This window comes from Acanthochromis polyacanthus, chromosome 3, assembly GCF_021347895.1.
Source record: "Acanthochromis polyacanthus isolate Apoly-LR-REF ecotype Palm Island chromosome 3, KAUST_Apoly_ChrSc, whole genome shotgun sequence".
Taxonomy (NCBI): domain Eukaryota; kingdom Metazoa; phylum Chordata; class Actinopteri; family Pomacentridae; genus Acanthochromis; species Acanthochromis polyacanthus.
The window spans coordinates 33,720,769-33,746,453 of NC_067115.1; the positions used below are offsets into that span (position 1 = coordinate 33,720,769).

The following is a 25,685-nucleotide window of genomic DNA, read 5'->3' on the forward strand; positions in this document are numbered from 1 at the left end:
CATAAAATAATTAGAAGTTCCATTAGATTTAAGTTGGAAAATAGTCAACCTTCTAAAAAAATATTTTATTGACCTATCAAACTGTTTCCTCTGCTGAGACAGATTCTAGAGCCATTTACAGAGTGTTTGTACTAAGCAGCTCTTACAGAAAGCTATTTTCCTCCTTGCGTGTAAAGAAGAGGAACATCAGTGTTTAACATCAGGAACAGACCTGAGCAAATCCGGTGTGTCTGACAGCTAACCAGAAGCACTGACAGTATCATTACCACCAGCATGGGCAGATGCCGACACTCTGACAACACACTCGCATGAGAGGGGATGGAGAGAAAGTAAAGAGCAAGATCATGTAAAAGCAAAAAGAACAGCTCGTTCTGAAGGAATACGGAGCGGCGGGGAGGGTTTGAAACATGTTTGAAAATCGGTGCCTGAATATTATGTTTGAAAACTATATGTGGAGGAGGAAAAATAAAAACGTTTCACAGGAATTCACCCGTACAGTCAGGCAGCGAATTCAAAGCAATAGTGTGAGTTTGTGTGTGTGTGTGCATGTGTGCGCTGGGTGGTGGTCTACAGCCAGCTGTCAGCGCCACAGGGACACCACACTAATAGGGACTCATGGGGCCTTGGTCCATCACAGGCAGGCACACTGACTGCACTCGCTGGCCCTTAAAGAGCCGTCACATCAGAACTGCCGTTCATTGCTCTCTTTTGCTGATCTCCCCTGTTTTGAGCTCAGGTGGAAAATCTGGCTCAGACCCAGGTTTCCAGCATGAAGCTTTGCCTTTCCCCAGAAAACCTCTTTACTAAACGCACATGCCCGCAAATGCTTGTGATCTCTTCCTCTCACACACACCTCGCTAATGATGAGACAGGGGATGCTTTCAAAAGCAAGACTACGTTCCCACAGTGGTGGATGGGAGAAAGAGAGGACAAGACGTAAATGAAAGATGAAAAAGAGCGAGTTACAAATTATAAAGGAGATTTATGCACCAGTGCTGACTGGAAATCAAAGACAGAATTGAGGCAGAAGAAATCCTGAGTATTTTTACAGGTGAAGAGGGGTGTGTGCGCATTTCTAGGTCGTTTGTTAGTTACCTACTTGTTTTTGATGTGTGTGTGCTGCACTCACCACTTGCATGGCTGAGCTTCGGGGTGGGTGTGGCTCAATTAGCAGCTGGCAGGGGGTCTGCCCAAAACTCCTGATTTGAGACTCCACAGCCTGAAGTGGGAAAAAAAAAAGAAGAGAGAAATAAAAACAAAGAAAAGAGATGTTAGCCTTTTTTCATTGAATTTCGACTCATCCTGCGTCACTGTACCTTAGTTTATTTGTGCAAAATGATCACATTCCATCCCACCACATCATTACCTGATAAACAACAACCTAAGATTGTCTAAATGAAAACAAAACAAAGAGAGGAAAACAAAAGCCTATACAGAAGAGGGAAAAAAGACTCGTGTTCAAGCACACATGTACACACTCTACGTATAAACACACTTTTTCACCATCTGACACACACATTTACACACAAACACCAATCCATCCTCCACAACCGCACAGAATCGGAGGAGGGCTGGGCGGGCAGCTCGTAGGCTTGGTTAGGTGGTGTTAATGAAGAGGTATAGGACCATAAATGTCAGAGCAGACGCCGGCTGAGCAGCCTCTGGACATCATCACACAGCTCACTGTCAGGCCAACTAGCACGAGGCGGAACACACCCACAGCAGAGAGCGAGGTTACGCCAAAGAATCTCAATACTTTAGGCTGTCAAATGATTATTTAGGATTGCAGCAAACATACATTTTTATTGTATTTATATCCTGAATTGTTTGTCTAGAAAATGTTAGAAAATAGGGAAGCTCACAATTTCACTGAGCTCAAGCGGTGACCATTTCTAATCAGTTTGTTTGTTTTGTCTGATGGACAATCCAAAAGAGACATTTACTTCTTATTAATAAGAGAAATCCTGCAAAAAGAAACAAATCCTCTCATTTCAGACAATGAAACCAGCAAATGTTGCTTGATAAAGATCTGAACAACAAAAAGATGAGTAAAAACTGTCAATGCAACATTGATGTCGTTTATCGAATGAATAAATCAAATAACTGTTGCATCATACGTACAGTAAATTTGTTTTGTTTTATTGCATCTAATTCAGGCACATTTCTTTATTCTAAGCAGAAAAAGATCCTTCTTAAAACCGCAAAACTCAGAAGTGTCAGTGGAAATGTGTAAAACAACATTAAGCAGACAATCCACCGAGTGAGAAAATCTATCATGTGAGGGCAGACACGCTATGATGGATAGTTTACAAAAGGGACAAGCAGAAAGAAAATGACCAACACAAAATTATGACAGAGCCGTCAGTGTTGCTGTGACTGGCTGTGTGGGAGTGACAGCTTGTGTGTGCAGGCTGAAGCGTTTGAGTCTGACTTGGCGCAGCCTGAGAATGAGCTCATGGTTGAGGCCTGCATATGGTATTTCCATGAGAAAAAGGTTGGGAAATTAGTCTGCTCATAGCCATTGTCTGAAACTAACCAGAGACCAGAAAAATACGCAGAGAAGGAGTGACTGAAACTGTCTATTACAAGGTTTCATCAGCGTCTTTAAGACACAGAATTATATACACAGGCTTTATTTTTGATGTTAATGCAGAACTACAATAAGATTCCAATAAGATCATACCAGTTTCTCTTAAACAATAAAACTTTCTTTTAAACTTTTATTTATTTACGTCTTCATGTGCAGAAAAATAAGCTCAAATCCTCTTTTTAAAAATGGAATTAATTCATATCCAGCCCACCAATACAAACACATAATTTTTATTTCTCCTGGGATAAAACAGAGGAGGATTATCTCGGCATCTCATGCATTTATTCATGTATACATCAAAAAAGGAAAAAAAAAACCGATAAAATGGATGTGCTGCAGTAACACAAGAAGAGGAGCTATTAGTAAATCCATGTGGTTTGGTACCGGTTCAACAGATTGGAAACTTTAAAACTGTCTCCTTGTTAGCGTGAGTGTCTGTGGTTTTGTGTTCAGGCCAAAAGTGCATGTACTCCGTGTTGACCCGAACACATGTGAGCGCGCCAGATCTGACAGGAGATGCTTCCACGATCCAGTTCTGTGTCATGCACATTTATTAACACTGATCTATACGACTGGATTTAAAGGTTTGTAAGCACAGAACTCTTGTTACTACACGATATAAAAGATCAGAAGGACTCAGTACGCGATTCCAACGCTGACTGTGATGGAGAATCTCAACATTTTCCATCTCATTCACAGTAGTCAGTTAGTCAGAGGACAATAGTGAATCATTCAAGGTCAAAGTGGCGCCCTTCTCCACTGACTATAGAGCGAAGCATTTTGCTTAAGCTAATGTGTGGGAAGACACTCCTCAAAGCCACTCAACCTATCTTCATTAAGTTCACATCTGACATTTATGAGGCTGTGGAACGTTGGAAAGCGGTTGAGTCTAGGTCAGCATGTCTTCTCCCTATATGCCAATGCAATGCTCAGGTGATTATATGAGGGGCCATCCACAAGGCCAATCTCTTTGAGGAGCGCTGGCCCATGTCTGATGAAGGTTTTCTATATTCTATACATTTAAATGGCTCAGATGTCCCAGCCTGCCCTTTGATTTACTCAGCCACTCGACAAGATGGATCTCCATGTAAAACAAGCTGCTTTTATGCAAATCAGCCCGGCAGCACTGACTCTATGAATAGAATGAAAACAATTACTACAATGGCCTTGTGTTTCTGACGAGCTGTGTAGCGGGACAGTTTGCATATCTGGATTTAAATGTCCATCTTAAAGAAAAATAGATCTAAATTAAACACAGTAGAGGTCACATTGTCCAAAGATAATAAAGCAGCAGGCCTTGTGTTTGGTGAGTGACTTTGGCTAGGTGTCAAGGCAGGTTCACTCGCGTGGGCATATTTCCCTGTCTTCTGCCGAATTACGCAAACGGCGTACAATTCAAACGGGGCTCTGTGTTTTGTCGCTGGTGTGAGAGGCTGTGGGATTTTCCATAATCACATGTGAAAGAGGGGAAGCCCTGTACAACGATGAGAAGGCAACACAGGGTGTGTTTCTCTTTATGCACTGAGAGGCAACACAGATGTGCATGCGAGTCGTGCACACGTAGATGAAGCGGCGCACACATTTCTCTTGGGGAGGGGGTGGCAGAGGCAGGACAGGAAGTAATCATGGTTTCGAAAAACACAGCAGTGGTCTCCACAGCAGTCACTAATCTGAGCTGAGATATTCCAAGATTTCTCCCAGAGCAGAAATGCACACATAAACACTCAGCCGTGTGCATTTATGCTGATGAGCACACATAAATATACAAAGGTATACACATGCCAATGAATGAATGTATACATACACGTGCATGCACAAACATATCAAGGTACGATCCATACAAACCTCTCAAATGTGTGTGTTTGTGCGTGTGTGTCTGTGTGTGAGAGCAGGTCAGGGCTGGTGGGAGTTAGCGTTTGCCAAACAGTGTAGCAGGAATACAAAATCAGCCAACCAAAAATGCAGAACCCTCTAGACCAGTGTACTACCTTTTCCAGCCCAAATCCACACACATGAACGTGCACACATCTGTGACCCATCCCCCTGACGATGAACAGCCCCGGGGCCTGTCTTAATGCGGCCTAGCCTGGCCCAGACCACAGCTCGGGCTGAAACAGTTGTCACTCAGTAATGGCGGACTCTGGGGACACTTTCAGACCCAAAACCCTCAGTCTCAAAGCTCCTGCAGCCCTCTGCCACCCCCAGCGCCCGGCCGTGACGAGGCCCAGGCCTGGAACTCTGCTTCCACCTTCTGCACAGACAGGGCACGTTTCCTTCCGCACAAACACAGTTGAAGGAGAGCCTTAGATTAGCTCACGGGGATAACACTGCTTAGGTTTATTTAACTAATTAAAGCGCTCAGACCGAGGGTGTTTTCAGAGGTGAAAGGCAACGGATTGGAATCACAGCATCGGAACAGGAGTGGGAGGAGGATAAAGCAAAGTCCTTTATCATCTGTAAGCAGTGGAGCAAACTTTACAGCTTTATGGACATTTTATACACACATATGATGATTAGATTTACAAACACTTTCAACTACATCAACATCTGTATGTCACTGCCAGTGCCAAACATGCCCTATGTGGCCTTATGGAACATCAATTTGTAATAATCAATTAAACATGGATAAGTTGGAGGGAAACTACACAAGCAACCTCCTATATTTTCTGGAAAACTGCATTTCTTTTTGTAACTACTACTACACAAAATCCAACCAAGTACACACAAACAGAGAACACTTCAAACACAAATGGGAGGCATCAATCTTCTTAGCAGGTCGAGTTTATTATACCGTCGCAAACCAAATTTGGTCATGATTTACTGACACTAAAATGTCATACACAGCATAAAATCTAAAGCAAAAATAAAATCCATATATTCAGACACATCCACATTCCTGTAGTCATAAGCAGGGAGATGCTATTTTAATGCCACTCAAATCTCATGCACCTGCCTCTGATGGGTTCCTGCATGTTGGTCAATTTATCAATCCTATTGTTGCTGGAGCAGCTTGGCAGAAATAGTGGAGCACCAGCGATCCAATTTTCTGGTGTGTGTGTGTGTGTGTGTGTGTGTGTGTGTGTGTGTGTGTGTGTGTGTGTGTGTGTGTGTGTGTGTGTGTGTGTGTGTGTGTGTGTGTGTGTGTGTGTGTGTGTGTGTGTGTGTGTGTTAACCAGAAGAATGGGTAATGGGCTGAGTGTGGAAATGACCGGTGAACCTGGATAATGAATCTGCATGTGTGTGTGTGGGATAAAGGCCAAAGCACATCTGGATGGGAATTAGGGTGAATGAGGTGATAAATCAAGAATCTACCCCTGGTGTCCGTGATGCTCCAGTCACCGAGCATGAAGGGCAGCGGTACAGTGGCTGCCCGGCCTCTTGATATACTCTGAACTCATCTCCATTTTAGACCTGAATGCCATGAGGACTCTTGCTTAAAAGCAAATTGTGGTATAGTCCAAAGTGGGTCTTATTTTCATATTTTTTTTCTATTATTCTACAAGACGGAAATGCTGCTAAAACAAAGTCAGACAGAACAAAAAAAAAAACAGACAATAAGATTGGTTCTAAACAAACTCCCACTCTCTGTATATACAATAAAATGGTAAAAATAATCTGTATGAATTATGAGATCATCTGTCTGCCCTCTTGTTGCCCTTATTTGCAGCGATGTCACATTTCCAGGTCTCAGCAATTATGTTTTTAAAGCCAATAGAAATAGCTACAGTAAGTTGTAATAAAATGGAATTATCCTTGCAAAGAAAGTCTCCAAAAAGCCTTGTTACTATAGTCTGCCAAGAATAAAAATAGAATATGTGCCCCTCTTGGCGCTAAAAAACTTTGATGTCAAAAAGGCTGATGGGAGCAGGGTCAATTGGCCTGCTGCTGGCTAGCTGCCTTCTCTAGCAGATTGGTGAAGTTGTCAGGCTAGTGTTTGGCTGTGGGCAAGCTAGCTGTGTTTTTTCTTTTCAGCGCTGTGTTTTGTGTTGTTGCTGTCGGGCAGGACGGTCTAACTTGTGTGTGTGCAGCAGTTCAAAGTCGGGGATATGAATAATGAATGAAAGCCAAGGAGGAGGCTTTAAGGCGTTAAAGTGGAACACTTGGTGGAGTGCTTTCAAAAGGTATCGCACAAGGGAAAGGCTTTGCTCAGCAATACCTGCCAGTAGACTGTTAGCTTAGCTCTCCCCCCATGCCATTCCACAAGCAATTTAACACGGCTAATGGAATCAGAAATCTCCCTCAAACACAGATGCAGCGACTGGACATGTGCTTTTACAATAAAGTCAGATTAAGCATCCATTTGAGAGCGCTAATGCTCAAGTGTACTTACTGTAATATGGTATATTTTCTCATTACTCAGCATGACCCGCCAAGGAAGTTAAATCACAGTGCAGTGCATTAATGCGTATTTAAATGAATACTATAGTACTATGTAATAACCTCACCTCTCGGAGCATTGGGTCGTTGATGGAGCTGAGGTTGACGGCGCCTTCATAGGTCAGATAATAGAAAACATTGAGGGCTCTGGTGGCTTCAGGTCCCTGCTGCTTGTAGCCAAAAATCAGATCGATCCACTGGTGGAGCTGGCAGGACACAAACTCGCTCTCCAGAGCCTGTAAATGGAAGTGAGCACAGAGGATTATGAGTATTGTAAACTTCAGCAGATGCGTGCCATTCACACAGCGTACTCTCACCAAATGCTGCTCCCCAAACATGTTCCTCATCCCATTACTGAGCAGCAGTTATCACTAATGCTCCTCAAAGGTGAATTCCACAGAGAAAGCAGAATATCCTGCTAATTGTTCCTGCGACAGAACCTGCCAATGATTTCTATAACGAGCAAAAAGCAGAGCGAATCCATATCTGATCATAAGGGAGCATCAAAACATTAGAGAACTCTTGTAGTTCATTAGGGAGTCATTTCAGCTTCTGTCTTTGTTCTTTTCCCTGCTGGTTGTGAGCGGATAAGAGCACTGTGTTGCTCTTTTGCAGACGTCTCCGCATCGCCATAACGCTGCTATACAAGCCATTTTCTCTCCTCATTAGTCGGCAAAGCAGGGAAAAAACATTTATGGTTTCCTCATAAAAACAGGCAATTGTGTTAATTTGTGTAAAGCTGTCGGCTCACAAAAGCCCTCTAAACACAACCAAATTAGAATGAGGCAGCCCCTGATTGTCATTGCTGCCTTGTGTCACATTAATTTGTGACAAAACATTAGCCTGTGCTACACTTAAATGGCAATTTATATCATTTAAATTTTTACTGCGGAGACCAGTGCATCCCTCACTTAAATGTGACTTTCTGACAGCTCATTCTGCATCTAATTCCTCCCCACTCTCTTAATTGCAACTTTCAATCAGGGAGGAGAGCGCACGTCTAAGAAGGAGAGTGTGAGCGTTTGAGGTATGATGATGTTTTCACTGCAGCATTAGTGCCGTCGGAATTTTTGATGCCGTCAAAAATCCCATGATCTTAAGAGACGCTAAGAATAAAAATATAGATTGGATAACACAAGAATAGGAATCATACGGTTGGCAGCAAGGTAAAAATGTGTAGAAATAAAGAGTTTTCAGGTTTAATGAGTGGAAACAAGCAACGATGCTTCAAGCAAGAGTTGAGAAAAACGCCAATACATCGTAGTTTGAGCATTGTATAGAAAGAGCATGGATGTGTGCATTTGGAATCTTTAACACGTTTAATACAGTATATTTGACGTATTATTGCCTCTGGACATCACAGATCAATGTACTTCAGACCGAATTCTTTATTATTGTGTGGACATTGTACACCGTTCTTCATAGACTGTACTAGTCATGTCGCTATTTTATATGTGATGAAGATCTGACTGAGATTCCAAGTTCCTATTAAAGTTGTGTTTCAGAGTCAAGCTGCAGAAATGGTCATGAAAAATGAAGCCCCAAAAGCTGGTTGAACATCTGATGAAATTCATCGTTTTTTTTTGTTTTTTTTTAACTCTGAGGTACAGTAATGGCATAATTAGAAAAATATCTCAGAAAATACCCAAACCTTTCAATAAAAGGGGAGTCTGGATTATGTACTATTCGGGGTGTATTGCAGTGTCTTGTTGTAACACTCTGACAAATCTCCATCTATTCTTTGCCACATTCTCTGTCACAGATCTGAACTTTGGTTGCTAATGTTAATATAAAACAACTTTAAGTATTCAGATAAAACAGAACACCATGAGAGCTGCAGACAGTCTAGACTCCTCTCCCTCTGGCAACAGCTCACTAATGTTAGTGTGTTTAAAGGCTTGTGTTGCAGGGCAATCCCTTTTATTAATGTTACATTATAAGCAAGGGAAACCCTCTTTATTCAAGCTCCCTTTAATAGCAGTCAGAGTGGAGCTCAGTCATGTGTGTGTGAGAGGTAGAGATCAGTTCATTATGCGCAAGGATTGACCTTTGACGGGCCCTGCTCCCCTGTTTCTAAAACTAAAACTGGGACTGATGAGCATTTAATGTGCACTGCAATCAAGTGTCAATCAGCATGGGGTAACAAAGAGGAGCCATGTTATTGCAGCTCGCTCTCCAGAGGCCCGCCTTTATGGAAATCACTCGCATGCACCATTTGGACGGGGCGAGACGGAGAGTAAGCGAGAATTTGTGCGTGCTGTGTTGGCATTGCAAGTGTATATCTGTTTTTCTATTTGTTTGGTCTGTCAGCGTCTGTCTGACGAGAGCCTCAGCAGCTCTCTTTGACTGAAGCTGAGGTGTAGGAATTTAACCTCAGCGGACTGGATCTCAGTGATTCAAAGAATGTCTGCCTCTGCCTGTGGGGATACAGTAAAATCCCTTGATCATGGGGCTTCAAAGCCCTCAGATTTGAAAACCTTAAAAAACAGCAGAGTGTTACTGCATCACTCAGACAATAGTGAGATTAGAGAGCAAGAATTTTATTCTGACCTTTTATCTCGATTGAGGATTTTATATCAGAAGCCCTCTTCAGGGAAACACCCTGGCATTAACAGAAGAAAAGAACTACTTGTGGTGATATTCTGTATCATCAGCAAATCAAATGAAAACAACAAACCCACCAATGAGCTGATCCTAATAACAAATATTGCCTGTGCAGCCAAGCCTGATACGGCTTATTCCTCCAAGCCATTAAACTCTGTTGCTATCTAAAAACTATAAAAAACAAATTACTGAGGCGTAGCAATGCAGTGGGTGTCACATTTCTTCATTACACTGTAGTTTATTTGCTGCTGACAGTAGTCCCCCACAAACACACTATTTGCTCCTATTTAAGTGCCATTTGGTAATAAGTACTGAGGCCAGCTACTTCAAGAAACCTTTTGTTAGGAAAAAAAAAACCATAATTGCATATTTGTGACTCAACATGCTCAGTGCAACGGGGGAACTCATCGTGTGTTTTTCATAGAAGCAAAATTAAAAAACACTGGAAATTGTATCCTGTACTGTTTATAAGCTCAAAATACCATACTAAATACAAACAGCAGCATACTGATGGCAAGAAAACATGCAATAAAATGGCATTAAAACATCTCACTCATATCAAGAACACTGCACATGCAGAACTGAATTTCTCGATGAATAATTAATATAAGTGAAGTACAGAAATTAGGCATGTTCCGATAACCCATTAACAATGTGTCAGCTGAGCAGGTGTGGAAACATTTCCTCATGTGGTGCCACACTGTGGAAACGGTCGAGCAGAAGGTTGGGCCAGATAGCGGATTCCTGAGGTGGGATCTGGTGCCACTTCAGGAGAACCAGGCAGGATTATTGATGGGCCAATTAGCAGCCGGTGTGTGTGTCATCCCCATCCACGGGGGACTCTCTGATAATTAATGAATAATTTAGCATGCCTTTATGTAAATGTTGATAGGGGGTAGAAGTCACTGGAATCCCACACTTCTATTGTTACACGTTTGACAAAGTACACCTTTGAAGCGAAGGAGGGTCCCCTTTGTTGTGTGCTGTGATTTGTTTCCAATGGCAACATTCATTTGGAAAATTCTCCTGTGCAGAAGAATGATTCGTTTGCCCTAATCATTTTTTCCCATCAATGCCACCATGCATTCAAATGCATATAATTACGTACTCTTTTTGAATTGCATGCTTATTTTGCTAGTGTGCCAATCTGCATGGCTGTGATGTGAATTCCAATGAAAATGGATCATAATGAGCAAGTCCAGTCTTTGTGCAAGTCTCACGTTACTTTAATTCTTTCCTCTGTGAAACATCTGTAGCTGGAGAGAAGGCTTTAAGTTCATAAAGAAAACCAAAAACACTCAAAAAGAATGACAGTTTGACTGTGTGTCTGTCAATATGTTACTCTTTAGAGGCAGCTACATTCTCGACTGACGACTTAAAGACACACTATCCCAATTTGAGACATCAGACAAGAGACACCAAGTGATTGCAATTAACCAGCTGGTGGACATTAAACTGGGATTACTTTGAGTACTGAGAAGCAAAACCAAGAATATCTGATCTCGAATCAGCAACTAGTCCACAGCCTCATCTTGGAATGTTTTTTCTGTATGCAGGTGGGGGATTTATTTTCATCATCGTTTTTTTTTTAAACTTCACTTTGGACTTCTTGTAGTGATTATCCTTCTCTGCTTAAAAGTAAAAGTGTCTGACCATGCTGCAGGTCTGCACTGGGCCTATCTGTGAAGTTTCTGTACCTTGCTGTGGTTTGTGGTTAGCTTTATGGTCTGGACTGAGCTGGATTTCACTTCAGTCTTAACGAGGTGACAGTGAACGCTTTCCTCCTTCCCTCACTGGTCCTAAAAAACCCTTTTAAGGACTTACGGAGAGCTGTCCGTAAGGATGTTAAAATGTCACTTAACAAATCAATCCACTCATTTGCATCCCAACAGTGATGCAAGTGTACATGCATGTGCACGTACGTGTGTCACCGGTGGTGCGGGTGTGTAATTGAATGCACATGTATGCAGAGCGTTGTCAGCAGCACACGGTTTTCTTTTGCATTGATTACGGATGAATAAAGCAAACACTTGTCAGGTCTGCATATACTAAAAGGACTGTTTAAGAACAAGCTGAACAAAACATCCTGAGAGCCACGTTCTGCCTGTGAATGTGTGACAGTGAAACATCATTCATTTTCACTTGTAAAAAGCAACATTGCTTAACCACAGTTTTGTTCAGTCATGCTGAATTTTTATTGTGTGTTTTATTAAATTAGATTATGGAATCCCATCAAATCTGCATGCTTCCAAGTACACCAAACATTATCATCCTTAATGGAAGCCAGTCTATTCTTCTTTACTCAGTACAACTTTATTATCTCCTGTTTCAATTCTCTGTTCTTCCAACTTCAACAGCCCCCTTTAATTTCCCCATCTACTTTTTCTCTCACTTTTAGTGCTACTTCTTTCTTTTTCTTCTGTTCTTTCCACCAGTCATCTGATACTTTGGATCAGCTCCTCTGGAGATGACTTGGCCTGAGGTTGAAAAGCGCTCTGATTAAAGGCCTTATTAGCTGGCTGTAAATGAGAAGCCGATCGTCATTTTGAAGCAGGCAGAGGAGGCCTGTAAACAGCCAGCAGAGCGGGGGCCCCCAACATGGCAGATGACAGAAAAAAACCTACGGATGACGTAAGGAATGAGATCCGTAGAGCAGCCATGCAGCTAACGAACCATTTCCTTTATTCTCATATTCACACACACCAAGAAAAGCCCAGATGGGATGTGTGTGTGACTTCAGTCCCACCCCCCTCCTTCCTGCTCAACTAATTAGACAGGTCACAACTGTGAGAGTTCTGGCTATGGTTCAATGGAGGCGCTCGCTGGCAAGTGGAACCCGAAACTCTGACCTTAATTCTCTGCCGCTCTCTCCTCCTATCTTTCCTAATATCTTTCGCTCACTTGAAAAGCAAGAATATCATGTTATGGGCTGAAGAGAAGCAGAATGAACAGTGATTGGGAAAGTATCTCCCAAAACAAACATGTCATGGTGGATTTGGCCCAATTTACAGCACAGACAAAGGAGTAAACACTACTGATTGAGGGGTAAATGGCTGAAGAAAACAGTGCTGACTCAGAAGGCAAAAATGCTGCGGATGTTTATTTACTTTGTAAGCTTTTAGTTAATGCAGGACAATAACACTATGATGCAGCACAAAGCACAACAATAATGTGTAAAAATACAAACCAAGGCTTGTGACATTATTTGAAATACATAAATCCTTTAGAAATCCTTTTTGTGGCAAAATATTTAAAAATGCACTTTCTGACTGGGAAGAGCCAATAGAAAACCACTGAAATGAGAAAGCTGCATTTTTACAACCATCTCCTATAATCCCAACGACTGCTAACAAGCACCTGCAGAGAATCTAACAATCTGTCCACCTACACTTTGAAAGGCTAACAAGCCAGCAAATACATCACCAGGGCCAGGAGACAATGGGATCGAGTGAGCAAAAGCTAAGTCAACAGTCAGAGCTGATTAAACACAGGACCACTGAAGAAGGCTTCGGCGCTGGATGAGGAAATATTTGGATTGCTGTTGAGAGGAGCACCGTTGTCTTAGATGATTATAGAGTTGGCCGGAGGACCGTTGGAAGGTGTGGAGGCCTCTCAACACAGACTGGAGATGATTAGGATGGATGGCTGAGTTGATCAGCTTGAGTGTAGTTAGCCTTCAAGGAGAGGCTATTAGGACATTGGGTTATGTGGTTGTGTGTGAGTCTGTCTGCGTGCATGTTTGTGTGTCAGAAATGAACAAAAACGAAAAGCTAACCACCATTTCTACAAAAAGTGAATACATTCTAAAGAAAACTATAATTTACTTACAATCTGTGGGAGCGGATATGCAATAATTCAATATTATCATGTGTTATTTTTTAGAAATATATTCTGAATGAATCCCTTTAATGGTTTTACAAATTTCTATTGTTCAAGTTAATAGACACATAAAGATCAAATTAAACAGAACTAGAGTGTACAGCCATAGCAGCTTTGTGAGGCTGTATTTAAGCACAGTGATGCTTTGAGTGTCAGCATCAGCATGCTAAATCGCTAATATGTCAGCATGCTAAAACACCCAAGTGAGACTGCACGAGGCGGATGACAGCACCAGTTCTGACTAGATTTCTAAACACAAATATCTAATCCAATTTCATTCATTAAAAAACTGTTGTCATCCACGTGATGACAAGAAAAGTCAGTGTGGTCCATGAATTTCTGCACAGCATTTCGTTGAAACGCTTATAATAGCGGTCAAGATATATTTGTCTCGTGGAAAATGTGATTCAGTGATTCTGTGTGGGTGATTCTTGATTTACTAATTTTTTTAAAATGATGCCGAGCGTGTTAATGCAGCACATTTCAAAATGTGGCCTGACTAAGGTGCTACACATGTTACCAGCAAAAAAAAAAACAAACAAAAAAAACAGGCAGGACAGGATAAAGACTTGTAAAATCAATTTAGAAAAACAAAATAAAAGAAATCTAAAATACTGAATATGAGAAAGACATACAAGATCCATTTCTAAACTAAATTAAATGAGAGAAACCAAAAAGCCATTAAAAGCATGAGCATCTTGAGATTTTTCTTGAAAATGTCGATTTGATTTAAAGAGGGAAGCTACTCCAAAGCTTTGGAGCTCCCCACCCAGTAGCCTTGATCAGGGAACTGTTAAAAGCAGTTGTTCTGAAAAGGTGGAGTCAGGCCAAGTATTTCAAAAAATTATATCTGTGTTTGCTTCAATTGACATATTTTAGATGCAGCCGACAACAAATATAGCTTTAAATAAAGCTGAGATGCCCAGGAGTCTGAGAGGTAAAGAGAGACTAAAAGTTAGACCGAAGGAGCGTGAAAACAGAGCGACGCTGCAAAAAAGTATTCAGTAGACTTTGGCAGAAAGGAGTGCAGGAAAAGGGAGAAGGACAACATTAGTGAGTGAGTATGTCAGCAGCAGTAGATCATCCCATTTCTCAGGCTCTCATCGGCCTCCTCCATTGCGTCATTGAAGAGGAGGACGATGGAGAGGAGGGGGAGGCAAAGGAGGAGGGGGGACAGCTCGTAAAACACTGAGCACACAGTAAACATGTCTGCCCTTATGCATGACAATACCCCTACAGTGAGCGCTGGCTGACATTAGCCAGATAACCCCCCTCCACCCCACGTGCTAGTTCCCATCCAACAACAAGGCTTTCAGTGGAGACACCAGGGGAATAGATTAACGCCAGGCTAACATGGTAAACTGTGTTCTGTTACATGAGGCCATGCTGGGCGAGACAACGCTGAGATTTTCACTCACTCAGTCACTCACAGGAGCATTTCTTAGTGGTTAGTGACCGGTCCTTGCGGTGGTTTACCTCAGCTCACATGTGAGTTCCTACGGGGTTACTGTGAGAATAAGACGTGGAGGCTGGTGGGAACGGCATTATGAGCGTCCCAGCGGGTGTCTGATCAGAGACTGCGGTGCGGATGAGAGGTGAATGTAAACAGCCGTGATCTTTGACTTTGTGTAGCTGGTGGTCTGAGCTGGGGAGCTATCATGTCTGGCTATGTGCCTTGTGGGAAAAAATGTTGGACAGTTTTTTTTTCCCCCCAGAGTTCCTCGATAAATTTGCATTGTAATAAATATGTTGTATATAAGTGTTTAAGCATATGCCACTTAAATCCTGTTTTCAAATGCCAAAAATAGCTTGTACAACACATTCCTATCTTGACTTGACCATAATCTAGCAGGATAATGGACTGCTTTGGCACGATGACATGGTTTTTCTAAGTGTGAAGGGCTGTCAGCATATAACGCTGACAAACTTCAGAGGAGGACTTTCAAAGAGCGGGATAGTGTGAGCGTATGAGGCTGTGAGGGTAAAGGTGATTCAGCTCATATTAATATGACATTTGTCTGTTAGCAGCCATGTAGACATACCTCTGCAGGCACGACTGACGTGACGTCAACACAATAACAGCTGAACGGTCAAAATGTGAGATTCTGTGAGACGGGCTGGTATCACTGTTCACTGTAAAAATGACCACTGCATACAAATTTGAGTTTTAAATAGGAGTTCATTAAAATCAGTCAAAAACAAACACACTTATCCTACCATCTGAGGCACAGAAGTTTGACAATGAAACCGTTAAACTGCAAATAAAAGGAAAGACACCAGGGATGCACACATAATAATGATGATAGTTTGTTGCTTCATTGTGAAGTCGGTTCCAAATGATCAGCCCTCAGATTGAATTCATACCTTCACTGGTCTACAGCTTCATACATGACTACCAGACATCAGCAAGCATTCATGACTTTGGGTGTCATCAACAGAGCTACATACAGACTTGTCTTCTTTCTGCTCCCTTTCATTCTAGTTTGGAGAATGTTTGTATTTACATAAAACATTTTTTTTATTTCAAATCAAATCAAAACATACCAGCTGCCACCTGACCACATTTTCTGCAGCGTGCGAAGATAACTTGGATCACAACATATTCAGACTTCGGGTAACTCCCTAAGCGCTTGTTGTGGCAGCTTCAGTTGTCACCCCTGCAGGGAGAAGACACTTCCCTGTGGCTCGTCGGTCAGTCATTGTAAAATCCAGCTCCTAGCAAATACACTTCAGCACGCAATGGCTGTGGGTTACAGATGTTTTCAGTTTTGCTGGCTTGTACTGACATCATGATTTTGTGCTTTCTGCATGAGCAGCTGATGAACTGTATTTTGGAACAGAATTTTATGCACCAACATCCTGTAAATAAACAGTCTGTCCTCAGAGGGTGCTCCTTAGCAAAAAACGCAGCACTGAAGGTTAATTAGTAATCAAACTGGATTTCAGTTGCACTGTTGGGTTAACTAATAAGAGCAATAGTGCTGGTTGGATGTTTTTTATACTCATTGGGAGCATCAACACTTTCACTCTTAATATCTTAACAGATAACCGATTGCCACCTTTTTGTGCAGTTAGCTGGTGCATATATTTATTTTTAGCAGATCATTTCGAGATGTTGCAAGGGAGAAATATTGAAGATGGCCTTGTGTAAATCTAACCCCTGGTATATACGACACTTGACTGTGATTACGGTTACATAATGTGCCTGCAGCAAAGGCTTTCACAGGAATCAAAGGTGTATTGAATTCAACAAAATGGCACAACCTTTCTTGCTACTGCTTTTAAACATACAGATATCCAATAAGTTCTGTAATCCAAAGTGCCTTAAGGGTTTTCTGTATTCTTCATAAAAGTTAGCTTTTGACGTATTACACGAGTTACACTGGCATCTACCATCCATAAAAGAAGAGATATCTCAGGTATTTCCAGTGAGAGCTGACCACATGTGGTGGGGACGTGTGGTCAGCTCTCTCAGCATCAGCTTCTGACCCATCACTCAGTTGGCTTAACCCATTCAACGAGAAGAAAGTGTCTCTCTCCTTCTGTGAGGGCAGTTTAGCTGATGTCTGTGTCACGGCTTTGAGTGAGCCGATGCTTTGTAAGGGGGGAAAGGCCAAAAGTAATGTGCTGCCCGTCTGTCCCATGTGTGTGGTTTGTAGCACTTTCAGCAGCACTGCAAGAGCACGGCTGACTGAAAGGAACCAAACATGTGAAGTACAGAGCAGCAAATGAGTTTGAATGGGTTAGATGGTGGTTGGAACCCAGGTTTAATAGGAATAAAACTCATTCTGAGCAGTTTTTGTTGTAAGTAGTTACTGGACCACTCAGTGTAAACAGATATTATACTAAACAACAGTTATGAATTAAATTTAGTAGATTACATTAATTTAAATGTCCATAATTATCAGATGTTAAACAAATGTTGCTTTTATAATAAAGTAAAAAAGGAATGTTGTATTTTACAGTGTAAACAATGGATTTTTAATGACTTAAGGGATACTGGAAAAAGCTATCACCACAGTAGGCGGCTACTATAACAGACTGTGGTTTAGGCTGCTCCATATCAGTAGCTCCAATGAACCCTGGACACATGACAGCTCAGGTAAACACCGATGTGCAGACAAATACACACACGAATTTACACAAGTATACACACACGATCACCTGCTATCGCGCTAATGGTTAGCAGACCTGAGAAGTGAGATGTGGTCATATATAGTGGAATGTCAGACGGGCTGACAGTGCCCAGAGAAATGTAGTTATCTGGTGGAGGAGGGATCAAGTTCTTAACCTCTCCTTCGACCTCATGGTAAAAACAACAGCCAGCCCCTGATCTCTGTGGCATGCCGCCTCGAGACCCCAGCGTCTCTGCGTGGATGTGGGTGTGCGATGGGCCAGGAAAAAAGGGAGTGTGTCTTTACAAGCGAGCTTTTAAGTATACTGTAGGCACTTCAGTGTAGTGGAGATGCACGCTTATCTTAAGGTGTAGAGGTGCTCCGTCTCCGGCGAGTCTGTCTAAAATTCAACGATTCTACAGCACATCATGGTTTCAAAGTCGAGCCTTCAGCGTTGTGTAGGCCAGAAGTTGAACATCAAACTGTATAGATGCACACTTGCAGCTAATCTGTTGCCATGCAACCCATGTTTTGCTAAACATTAGTGATGAACTATGACATTTCTAACAGCAGAGCAACATAAACCGGGCTGCAGTTTGATGGAATGTTTATGTCTTCTACTTTTTTTTTTTTATATTACCAACCATGCGACTCACTCACACTCACAACAACAAAAACAAGCTGCCGTTTTGCACGGCAGCACAATCCTTTACTGAGAGAGGCTTTTAATGGCCTTTCCAGATTGGGCCCTAATTAGCTGTTAATCATCTAAAGCTCATAACCAGAGTGGAGACAGCAGGCGTGTGTGTGTGTGTTTGGAAGTGTGTGTGCATCTGCGTGTGTTTGCGTGTTCTCTCCTGCTGTCTATCCTTGTGTTGCGAGGCCATTAGCCGCAGACAAGCTAAAGAGAGCCAAACAGCCCATTAACTCCTTCACTCTTCGTCTCTGCTCTCCAGCATGCTCATCTCTCTCCCAACAGTACCACAGTTGCCAGCTGACACCCTCTAATGCCAGCTATCTGTCATGACCAGAGACCTGTCCACCCACACATCCCTCCCTTTACCTCGCCCGTGGCCCGCTCTCCATACGATCTGTAACACTATGCGATTGAATCTCTTGAAATGGTAAAATTACCCCGATGAAGTGCAATCCAAAACTGACAATATAAGGTCCACAGATTAAAACCTCTATAAAGGATGTGATGCAGTGTGTGACCACTAAATGTCAAATCAGGAATCTTACGACCTGAGGTGTCCTGGATTAGCAGGTTACACTGAAACTTGTGTTCATGTGGTGATGAAGCTGATATTTGCAAGCCCCCTATGATGAAACCCCCTGTTCTTGTGAGCTTGTTGTGGTGCCTGCTGGGCTCGGCTGCACATCGGATCAATATCTCAATTTGCACAAGGCAGAGGAAGAAACTGCAAACCGAAATGTTATTAGCTTGAAAGCAGCAACTAGCAGGTACCTCGTGTGAGTGTAGACCGCTTGGATAAGTCTAAATTGCCTCTGCAGTACTAAATTGGGCACAAAGGAAAGGAGCAGAGGAAACTGTGGGAGCAGAAATAGATGAGACTTGCACACTTAAACCGCCAATGAAAAGCTGCTTTGTGCTTACACGAGCACAAGGCACATTAATGCACATATTCTAACAAGCAGGTTTGTGCAGTGCTACTGTTTTGACAGATTTGTAGTGTATACAACAATATTATCCAAATTGTGTATGTTTTTAATGTCAGTATGTTTTAGCTCTGTATATTAACCCAAAATTACTCAGCAGGGCAGTATTAATGAAGGAATTTATGCCCGCTGCAAAATAAGACAGTACGGCTACAAAAAATTATGAAAACATGAAGAAAATGGCTGAAATAAATAAACATATAAATAAAAATCAGAGCTGCAATTACAGCTATGTTACCATCAGTCTGACTATTTGATCAATTTACAGAGGTAATAAAATTTAATAGGGTTAAAATAAGAATAAATCATTTTTAAATAAAGCTTGAAAAAAATCACAAGTTCTGAGAAATGTCTTTAAATTGTGTTACTGTTTTGTCTGACAAATGCTTTCAATTTATCATGATAGAAAACAGAGACATACTTCATCAATTTTATACTATTAGTGCCATTTAAAATGAATTTCTTGTACAACAGATGAGCAAACAGACTCTTCACTACACAGTAAAAGTCAAATATTTGTCAAGTGCATTCCTTATTGATCACAAACAAAGACAAGGCTTCGGTTTCTTCCATGTACAGTGCTGTAAAACAGAACACTGCCATCACTGTCACAACACGCTTCCTCTGATGCGCCCACCTTGGCCTACACCATGTTGACAGCTAAAAAGAGAGGAGTGTGTGATTAATGATAGCGGCCTCGTCATATCAGCAGGCTGGTTAACAGACCCCAGCACAGGACTACACAGGTCACAGAGCACACCCAGCCTCATCAGCACCCATTACTACTGTGGGCACACGTCACACATGAAGCTGCAACTGCTTTTACAGAAAAACTGAAAGTGAAAGTGGTCCGTCAAAGACGTTGAATCATAACCCAAAATACGTTTTCTTGTAATTTTACCTTCTTTACGTACCCACATACAAAATTATGAACATTGTATACAGCTTGTTTTTCGAGTGATAATAAATTTTCCAAGACGAAGGACAAAAAGCACAAATGATAACTAAATCCACCAAGTCGCAACAGAAAATGGAAACCCTATCTAGGACTTTTTGACCTTCTAGAGCAGAGCGAGGTAATTTGATACAAAGAGTTACCTTAGTTTCCCAGCCTTGTGTGTGTGTGTGTGTGTGTGTGTGTGTGTGTGTGTGTGTGTGTGTGTTCTTGTACTTGCTACATTGTGAGAACCATTTTCTGCATTTAACTATCAAAGTGAGGACATTTTTACAAAGTGAGGACATTTTGGCCGGTCCTCACTTTGAAACAGCCATGTTTGAGGGTGAAGACTTGTTTTTAGAGAACAGGTATGAATTGAGGTTTGGTTAGGGTTAGGGTAAGGATTAGGGTTAGGCGATCAGTTGTGATGGTTAAGGTTAGGGTAAGGCTCTAGGAAATGCATTACGCCTATGGATGTCCTCACTAAGATAGAAGTACAAACATGTGTGTGTGTGTGTGTGTGTGTGTGTGTGTGTGTGTGTGTGTGTGTGTGTGTGTGTGTGTGTGTGTGTGTGTGTGTTGTATATAGCAGAGGAGAGAACATCTGTAATGAAAATATGACAGCAAGTCTGACAACATCCGACATGAATATACACAAAATACTTCTACTTTGGGCTGAGCGGACAGGAGGGGGGAGATCAGAAAGAGGATACTGTGTAGTTTCTCTGCACAGAAACAGTTATAATCACACACACACACTCACCAGATGTGTGTGAACAGAGTGGTGAGAGCGATGGTGAGGGGGATAGGGATTTTAGGTGAGGCAATGTTGAATCACTTTGCCAACAAAGCAATCTGAGAGTCGGAGCATGTCGGAGGAGTGGGAGGATCAGGTAACAGGAAGAACTGTGAGACGGTCAGGAAATAACACTGTCTCTTTAAATTAGCATTTCCAGCTAAGCTCGGAGAAAACTATGACTTCAGTGGGCCTGGGTTATGTGATATACGAGGGAGAAATATGTGTATATAGTAATGAATTGGAGGCTCCGCATTTTTAAAAAATGACATGAATTATGACTATACGAAAAGGAGAACTTAAACTCAACACATTATTCATGCCTGCAGACTGTATGATGCCAGAGCTGTCATGGATTCGGTGGATTGTTGATCAACAGGAGCTTGAGCCGGGGTTGCGCACTTGTCGACATCATTTGTGCGTGTGTTTTATGGTGGTGTGCATTTGTTGTGCGTCTTACCAGTCGATTAATGCGCACAAACTCCTCTGGACTTTTGGCCCAAGGGGGAAGATCCACATCAGAGACTACGGTGCCGTCCTCCATCACGCCCAGGTTGTAACTGTTGGCGTTGACAAACATCTCGGGTAGATAGTAGAACTCTGGGATCAGCTCCTAAACGGGCACGGCACAGAGACATAAGTAAACCTGGTTCATTACAGCTCTACAAACAAAAATAGATGCCAAGAACACCTTCAACTCAGTCAATGAAAAAAAACTGCTGTGAGACGTGCAAACGAGCTCCTGAAGGACCCCTCACACATTATATTTTTAGAATACAAACTTCTACCTTCAGGTAGATGTGACAAATGTAAGAGCAGCTGTTTTAAGCCATCTTTTATTCCCACTTCTATCAATCCACTCAATAAATGGCAGCTCAGACTAAAGTCTTGGTGTGTCTACCAGGCTGATCTCTGGATCCCTGCTTTCATTGTACAGGTGCTACGTGGGTTATTCCGGAATTCTAGGACATTTTACATGACACCCATCAAATGTCAAATAATCCATTTACAAATACTAAAACATGCAGTTATTGTGTAAATTTACTTGTCTCGAGACCAAATCTAAAAACAAATAGGAGAAAAGAATGTTTATAAATATTTTATAAATACCAAATAAGTCTGGAGCTCCCCCTAAAATGCAATTTTTTTCTTGTCCCAACCCCCTGATGACCAACTTAAATCTCAAATAAAACAGCTACAATGAAATCTGAATCTCTTTTTTTGGGTACTATTTTTTTCTTAGATGTCTTTTGTAATTGTGGGAATATTTTTTTTTAAAATCAGCATCCATCCATTAACCTCAGCATATTTTTGGACTGTGGGAGAAAGCCGGAGTGCCCGGAGTAAACCCACGCATGCACATGGAGAACATGCAAACTCCTTGCAGAAAGATCCCAGGTAAGCCGGGACACGAACCAGGGATCTTCTTGCTGCAAGGCGGAAGTGCTAACCACTACTCTACTGTGCAGCCCTTAAATCAACATAATATTATAATAATAATTATCATGCACGAAATGAGGAGGATAAGACAAATTTTTTGTCTTTTTCTTTACCGTTTTCCATCAGTCAGTTTGTAGCAGCTAGCTAAATATCTAGCTTATACTCCTGAGAAAACGAAAAAGCTAACATTAGCATGGATTAGCAACCCTGTTACTGTGATTAGAGTAGGTTTAGCAAAAAAATAAATAAAACATGAAATAAAAATTGTAACATTGATGTGTTAGCTGACCTATTTTTGATGAATATGTAGCATAAAATTGTCGAAGAGAAGGTTTATTTTTCAAAAATTTTGAAGCCCAAATTTTGGAATGATCCAAGTATCTATTTGCACAAAGTCCAATTCAGTACTATAGCTCACTATGTACATATGTCTGTGCATGTTTTAGACATATTGTACACATATATGGCTCATTCTGTGCATTGTATGCAAAAACGCAAGGTATTAATTCTGAGTTAGTGAAAGAAGCTAAGATGATTCTGAAACTCTAGAAGGCTGTGAGGAATCGTTGATGTAGATTTGGAAAGATGTGAATGTTAGATCTGAGCATGTCAAACAGTATTAAGAAGAGCTTTAGGAGAACAACACTGAGAAAGGAAAGTAAATAAAAGTGTTGTATGGTTGCTGTATAAATTCAAAAGTTTAAGAAGTCATTTGTAAATTATGTTTTATGTTTGTGTGTTACAGCAATCAGACAGCATTGTACAAATTGAATTGTACAATTATGCTTGGAAATTACATTTCAGACCGCTTGCCTTCTGCCTGCCACTAAGAAAGTAAAAACCTCTGTTTCTTTTTTTTTTTAAACTATTTTTATGTCTTCATATTCTTTGTTTGTATCTAAGCAGCATAAAAAAGGTTTTCTTCTGGTTTCACCCTGTGCCACAATAACAAAGAAGTCAGCCAAACTCTCTCTAAACTATGATGATTTTATTTGGCTTGTCACAAACAACACAACATATTTTCAAACTGCAGGGCAGTGAAGAGAAGTACACTTTTGACAGGAGACGTAACCCCATATATTTATGCATTTGTGATTCGTAACAAAGCAGAACTTGCCACAATAAGTGTAAACATTAAGACAGAGTTTGAGCTTAAAACGCTGTAGTTAAATCAACATTGCCCTGCAGGCTGTTTGTATGTCTTGGAAAATACAAAAAAATTGGGATACAGAATGACTCAGTTCTTGGCTGCTTCATGCAAATAAGAAAAGGAAAGTAGAGCGTGAAATGTATACTGTGTTGACATTAAACTTGATAACATATTGCTCTCCTAATGTACTGACACTGCAGTGTAGTGTATTTCTGTGAGGACATAAGCAAGATGCCTGTAATACTGAATTATGTGATCTGATTTATCAAATGCTTTAGTTTCACTATAAACTAATCGATTAATCAGGTTTTGAGATTTGTGATTTCTGTATGTGAACAAAGATTTTATGACTACAAGCACTGATGATTCACTCATGAAAGACAAAAAGATACAAACACGTCGACACTCTGATGTCAAATATGTACAGACCACCGCTAACATTAAGCTCAGATGCCCCAACAGGCTGACAGCAGGCAAACCCTTGGTGCTACAACTTACAAACAGGTCCAAACATGTATTTTGAGCAGATTTAAGCATACATGTAACAGGATCTTTGAAAACAAAAGCGAATATACCTAAATCCTAACATCCCTTTTAGCAGATTAGCTGCACAATACATCCACCTTTCATCCATGGGGTGAAAACATCTAATCAAATGAGCAAGCAAACACAGGTTTAAAACAACACGGCACTTCCTCACTTCTGAAATCTCTTCACTCCACAAAATCTGACCTAAACTAAAGGTCAACCCCTTAACGAGGCCTCCTGCTCACCCAGGTTCACTGGCTGCAGCCTCCTGTAAATGTGTGCAGGAGGTAGCGGGACGCATGCACACACTTAGGGACACACACCAACAAAACCTTGAGGGCTTCACTCCCCAACACTCAAGCCTGCCCTGCATGGACCATTATGTGCAGTGGCCCCTGTGCTCCAGCCTGGTCAGAGGCCAGCCCCTCTGATCCCCAATCCTGTCCTGTCATGGGTCACTGGAAGGGGCTTTGGCCTCTGGGATCTCCTGCTACACTTCCACTGTTGCTACCTCTAACCCCTCTTCTCCTCTGTCTCCCCCTCTGATGCCTCTGGGCTGAAGCCAGGGGTCAGGGGATTGGGGACGGGAGGTCATTCTAGCGTCACCCAGGCTAGAGACACATTGAATCTGGGTGTTGTAACCTATTATCACCCCTTCTTTACCAGTAGAGTATGAAAACACAGGGGCTTCTTGCCCTCTGGCAGGGACAGAGGGTTGCTATCAATGGCCCCAATGCTAAAGCTAAATGGTGTACTTAGCATACTAAATTGATACATCTCGTCCCTAATTCCCCTATTGCTTAGAACATGAATGGGTGCATCCAAGTGGATAAAGTCGATGGGCTTTCATTCAAAATATGCTAAAAATTCAAACTGAACATGGAAACAAAGTGATGTGGTCCAGATTTGCACTTTGTTTTGATCTGAGGTTGAGCTCTCACAGTTTGATCCACATTGACAGGTCTAGACTGAGAGAGCAAACGAGGGCTGTTGTTGGGCTTTCGCAATCAAGCATTGGCCAGCTACACAGTAACACAATCCATATGTTTTATCGGTGGGATGTGGGGAGGGGGGGTGGTAAACGCAATCAAGCGTCAAAACCCCCAACACCACCGCTGTTCCCCCATCCAGTGACCCGGTGCCAGGAGAGCAAGCAAAAGCCAGCTCTGACAGAGAATGTCTGACTGTAGTTGTAAATGTTTTAGGAGAGCAGTTAAAGTGTGCACTGGGGGTTCGAAGGCCCTCAGTATGAGAATGACCTGTGCTGTTGCAGGGCAGATCCAACAGCTCAGCAGAGTTTGGGGGCCCAATGGGCAGGGATTCAAGTCCATGTTATAGCTGGCTGAATCTGAGACAGACGGCTGGGACAGATGAGGATTAGACTAACGCTTTGATCAGAAGACCAGGAAGCTTTCATTGCTTAGAGACAATGATTGGTAGTGACTGGACATTACTCTTTTGAAAGCTTTATTCTTTGTCTGTAAGAATGCTGGATGGGGATTTATTCTCCTACACTGCTCAGACCTGTATCAATCTAAACTTTCAGCTTTTTACTGCAGTGTGTTTTCAAGAGGTGTGTGTGGACAGTA

General features: G+C 41.8%; 1 protein-coding gene across 1 annotated transcript in view; it reads right to left on the reverse strand.

Moving 5' to 3' along the window:
- lrba (LPS responsive beige-like anchor protein) overlaps nucleotides 1-25,685 on the reverse strand; it is a 204,036-nt gene that overhangs the window by 22,217 nt on the left and 156,134 nt on the right. The window contains 3 exon segments of the mRNA XM_051945532.1: nucleotides 1,130-1,219; nucleotides 7,036-7,203; nucleotides 21,439-21,591. Of these exon segments, the coding sequence (XP_051801492.1) occupies nucleotides 1,130-1,219; nucleotides 7,036-7,203; nucleotides 21,439-21,591 (411 nt within the window).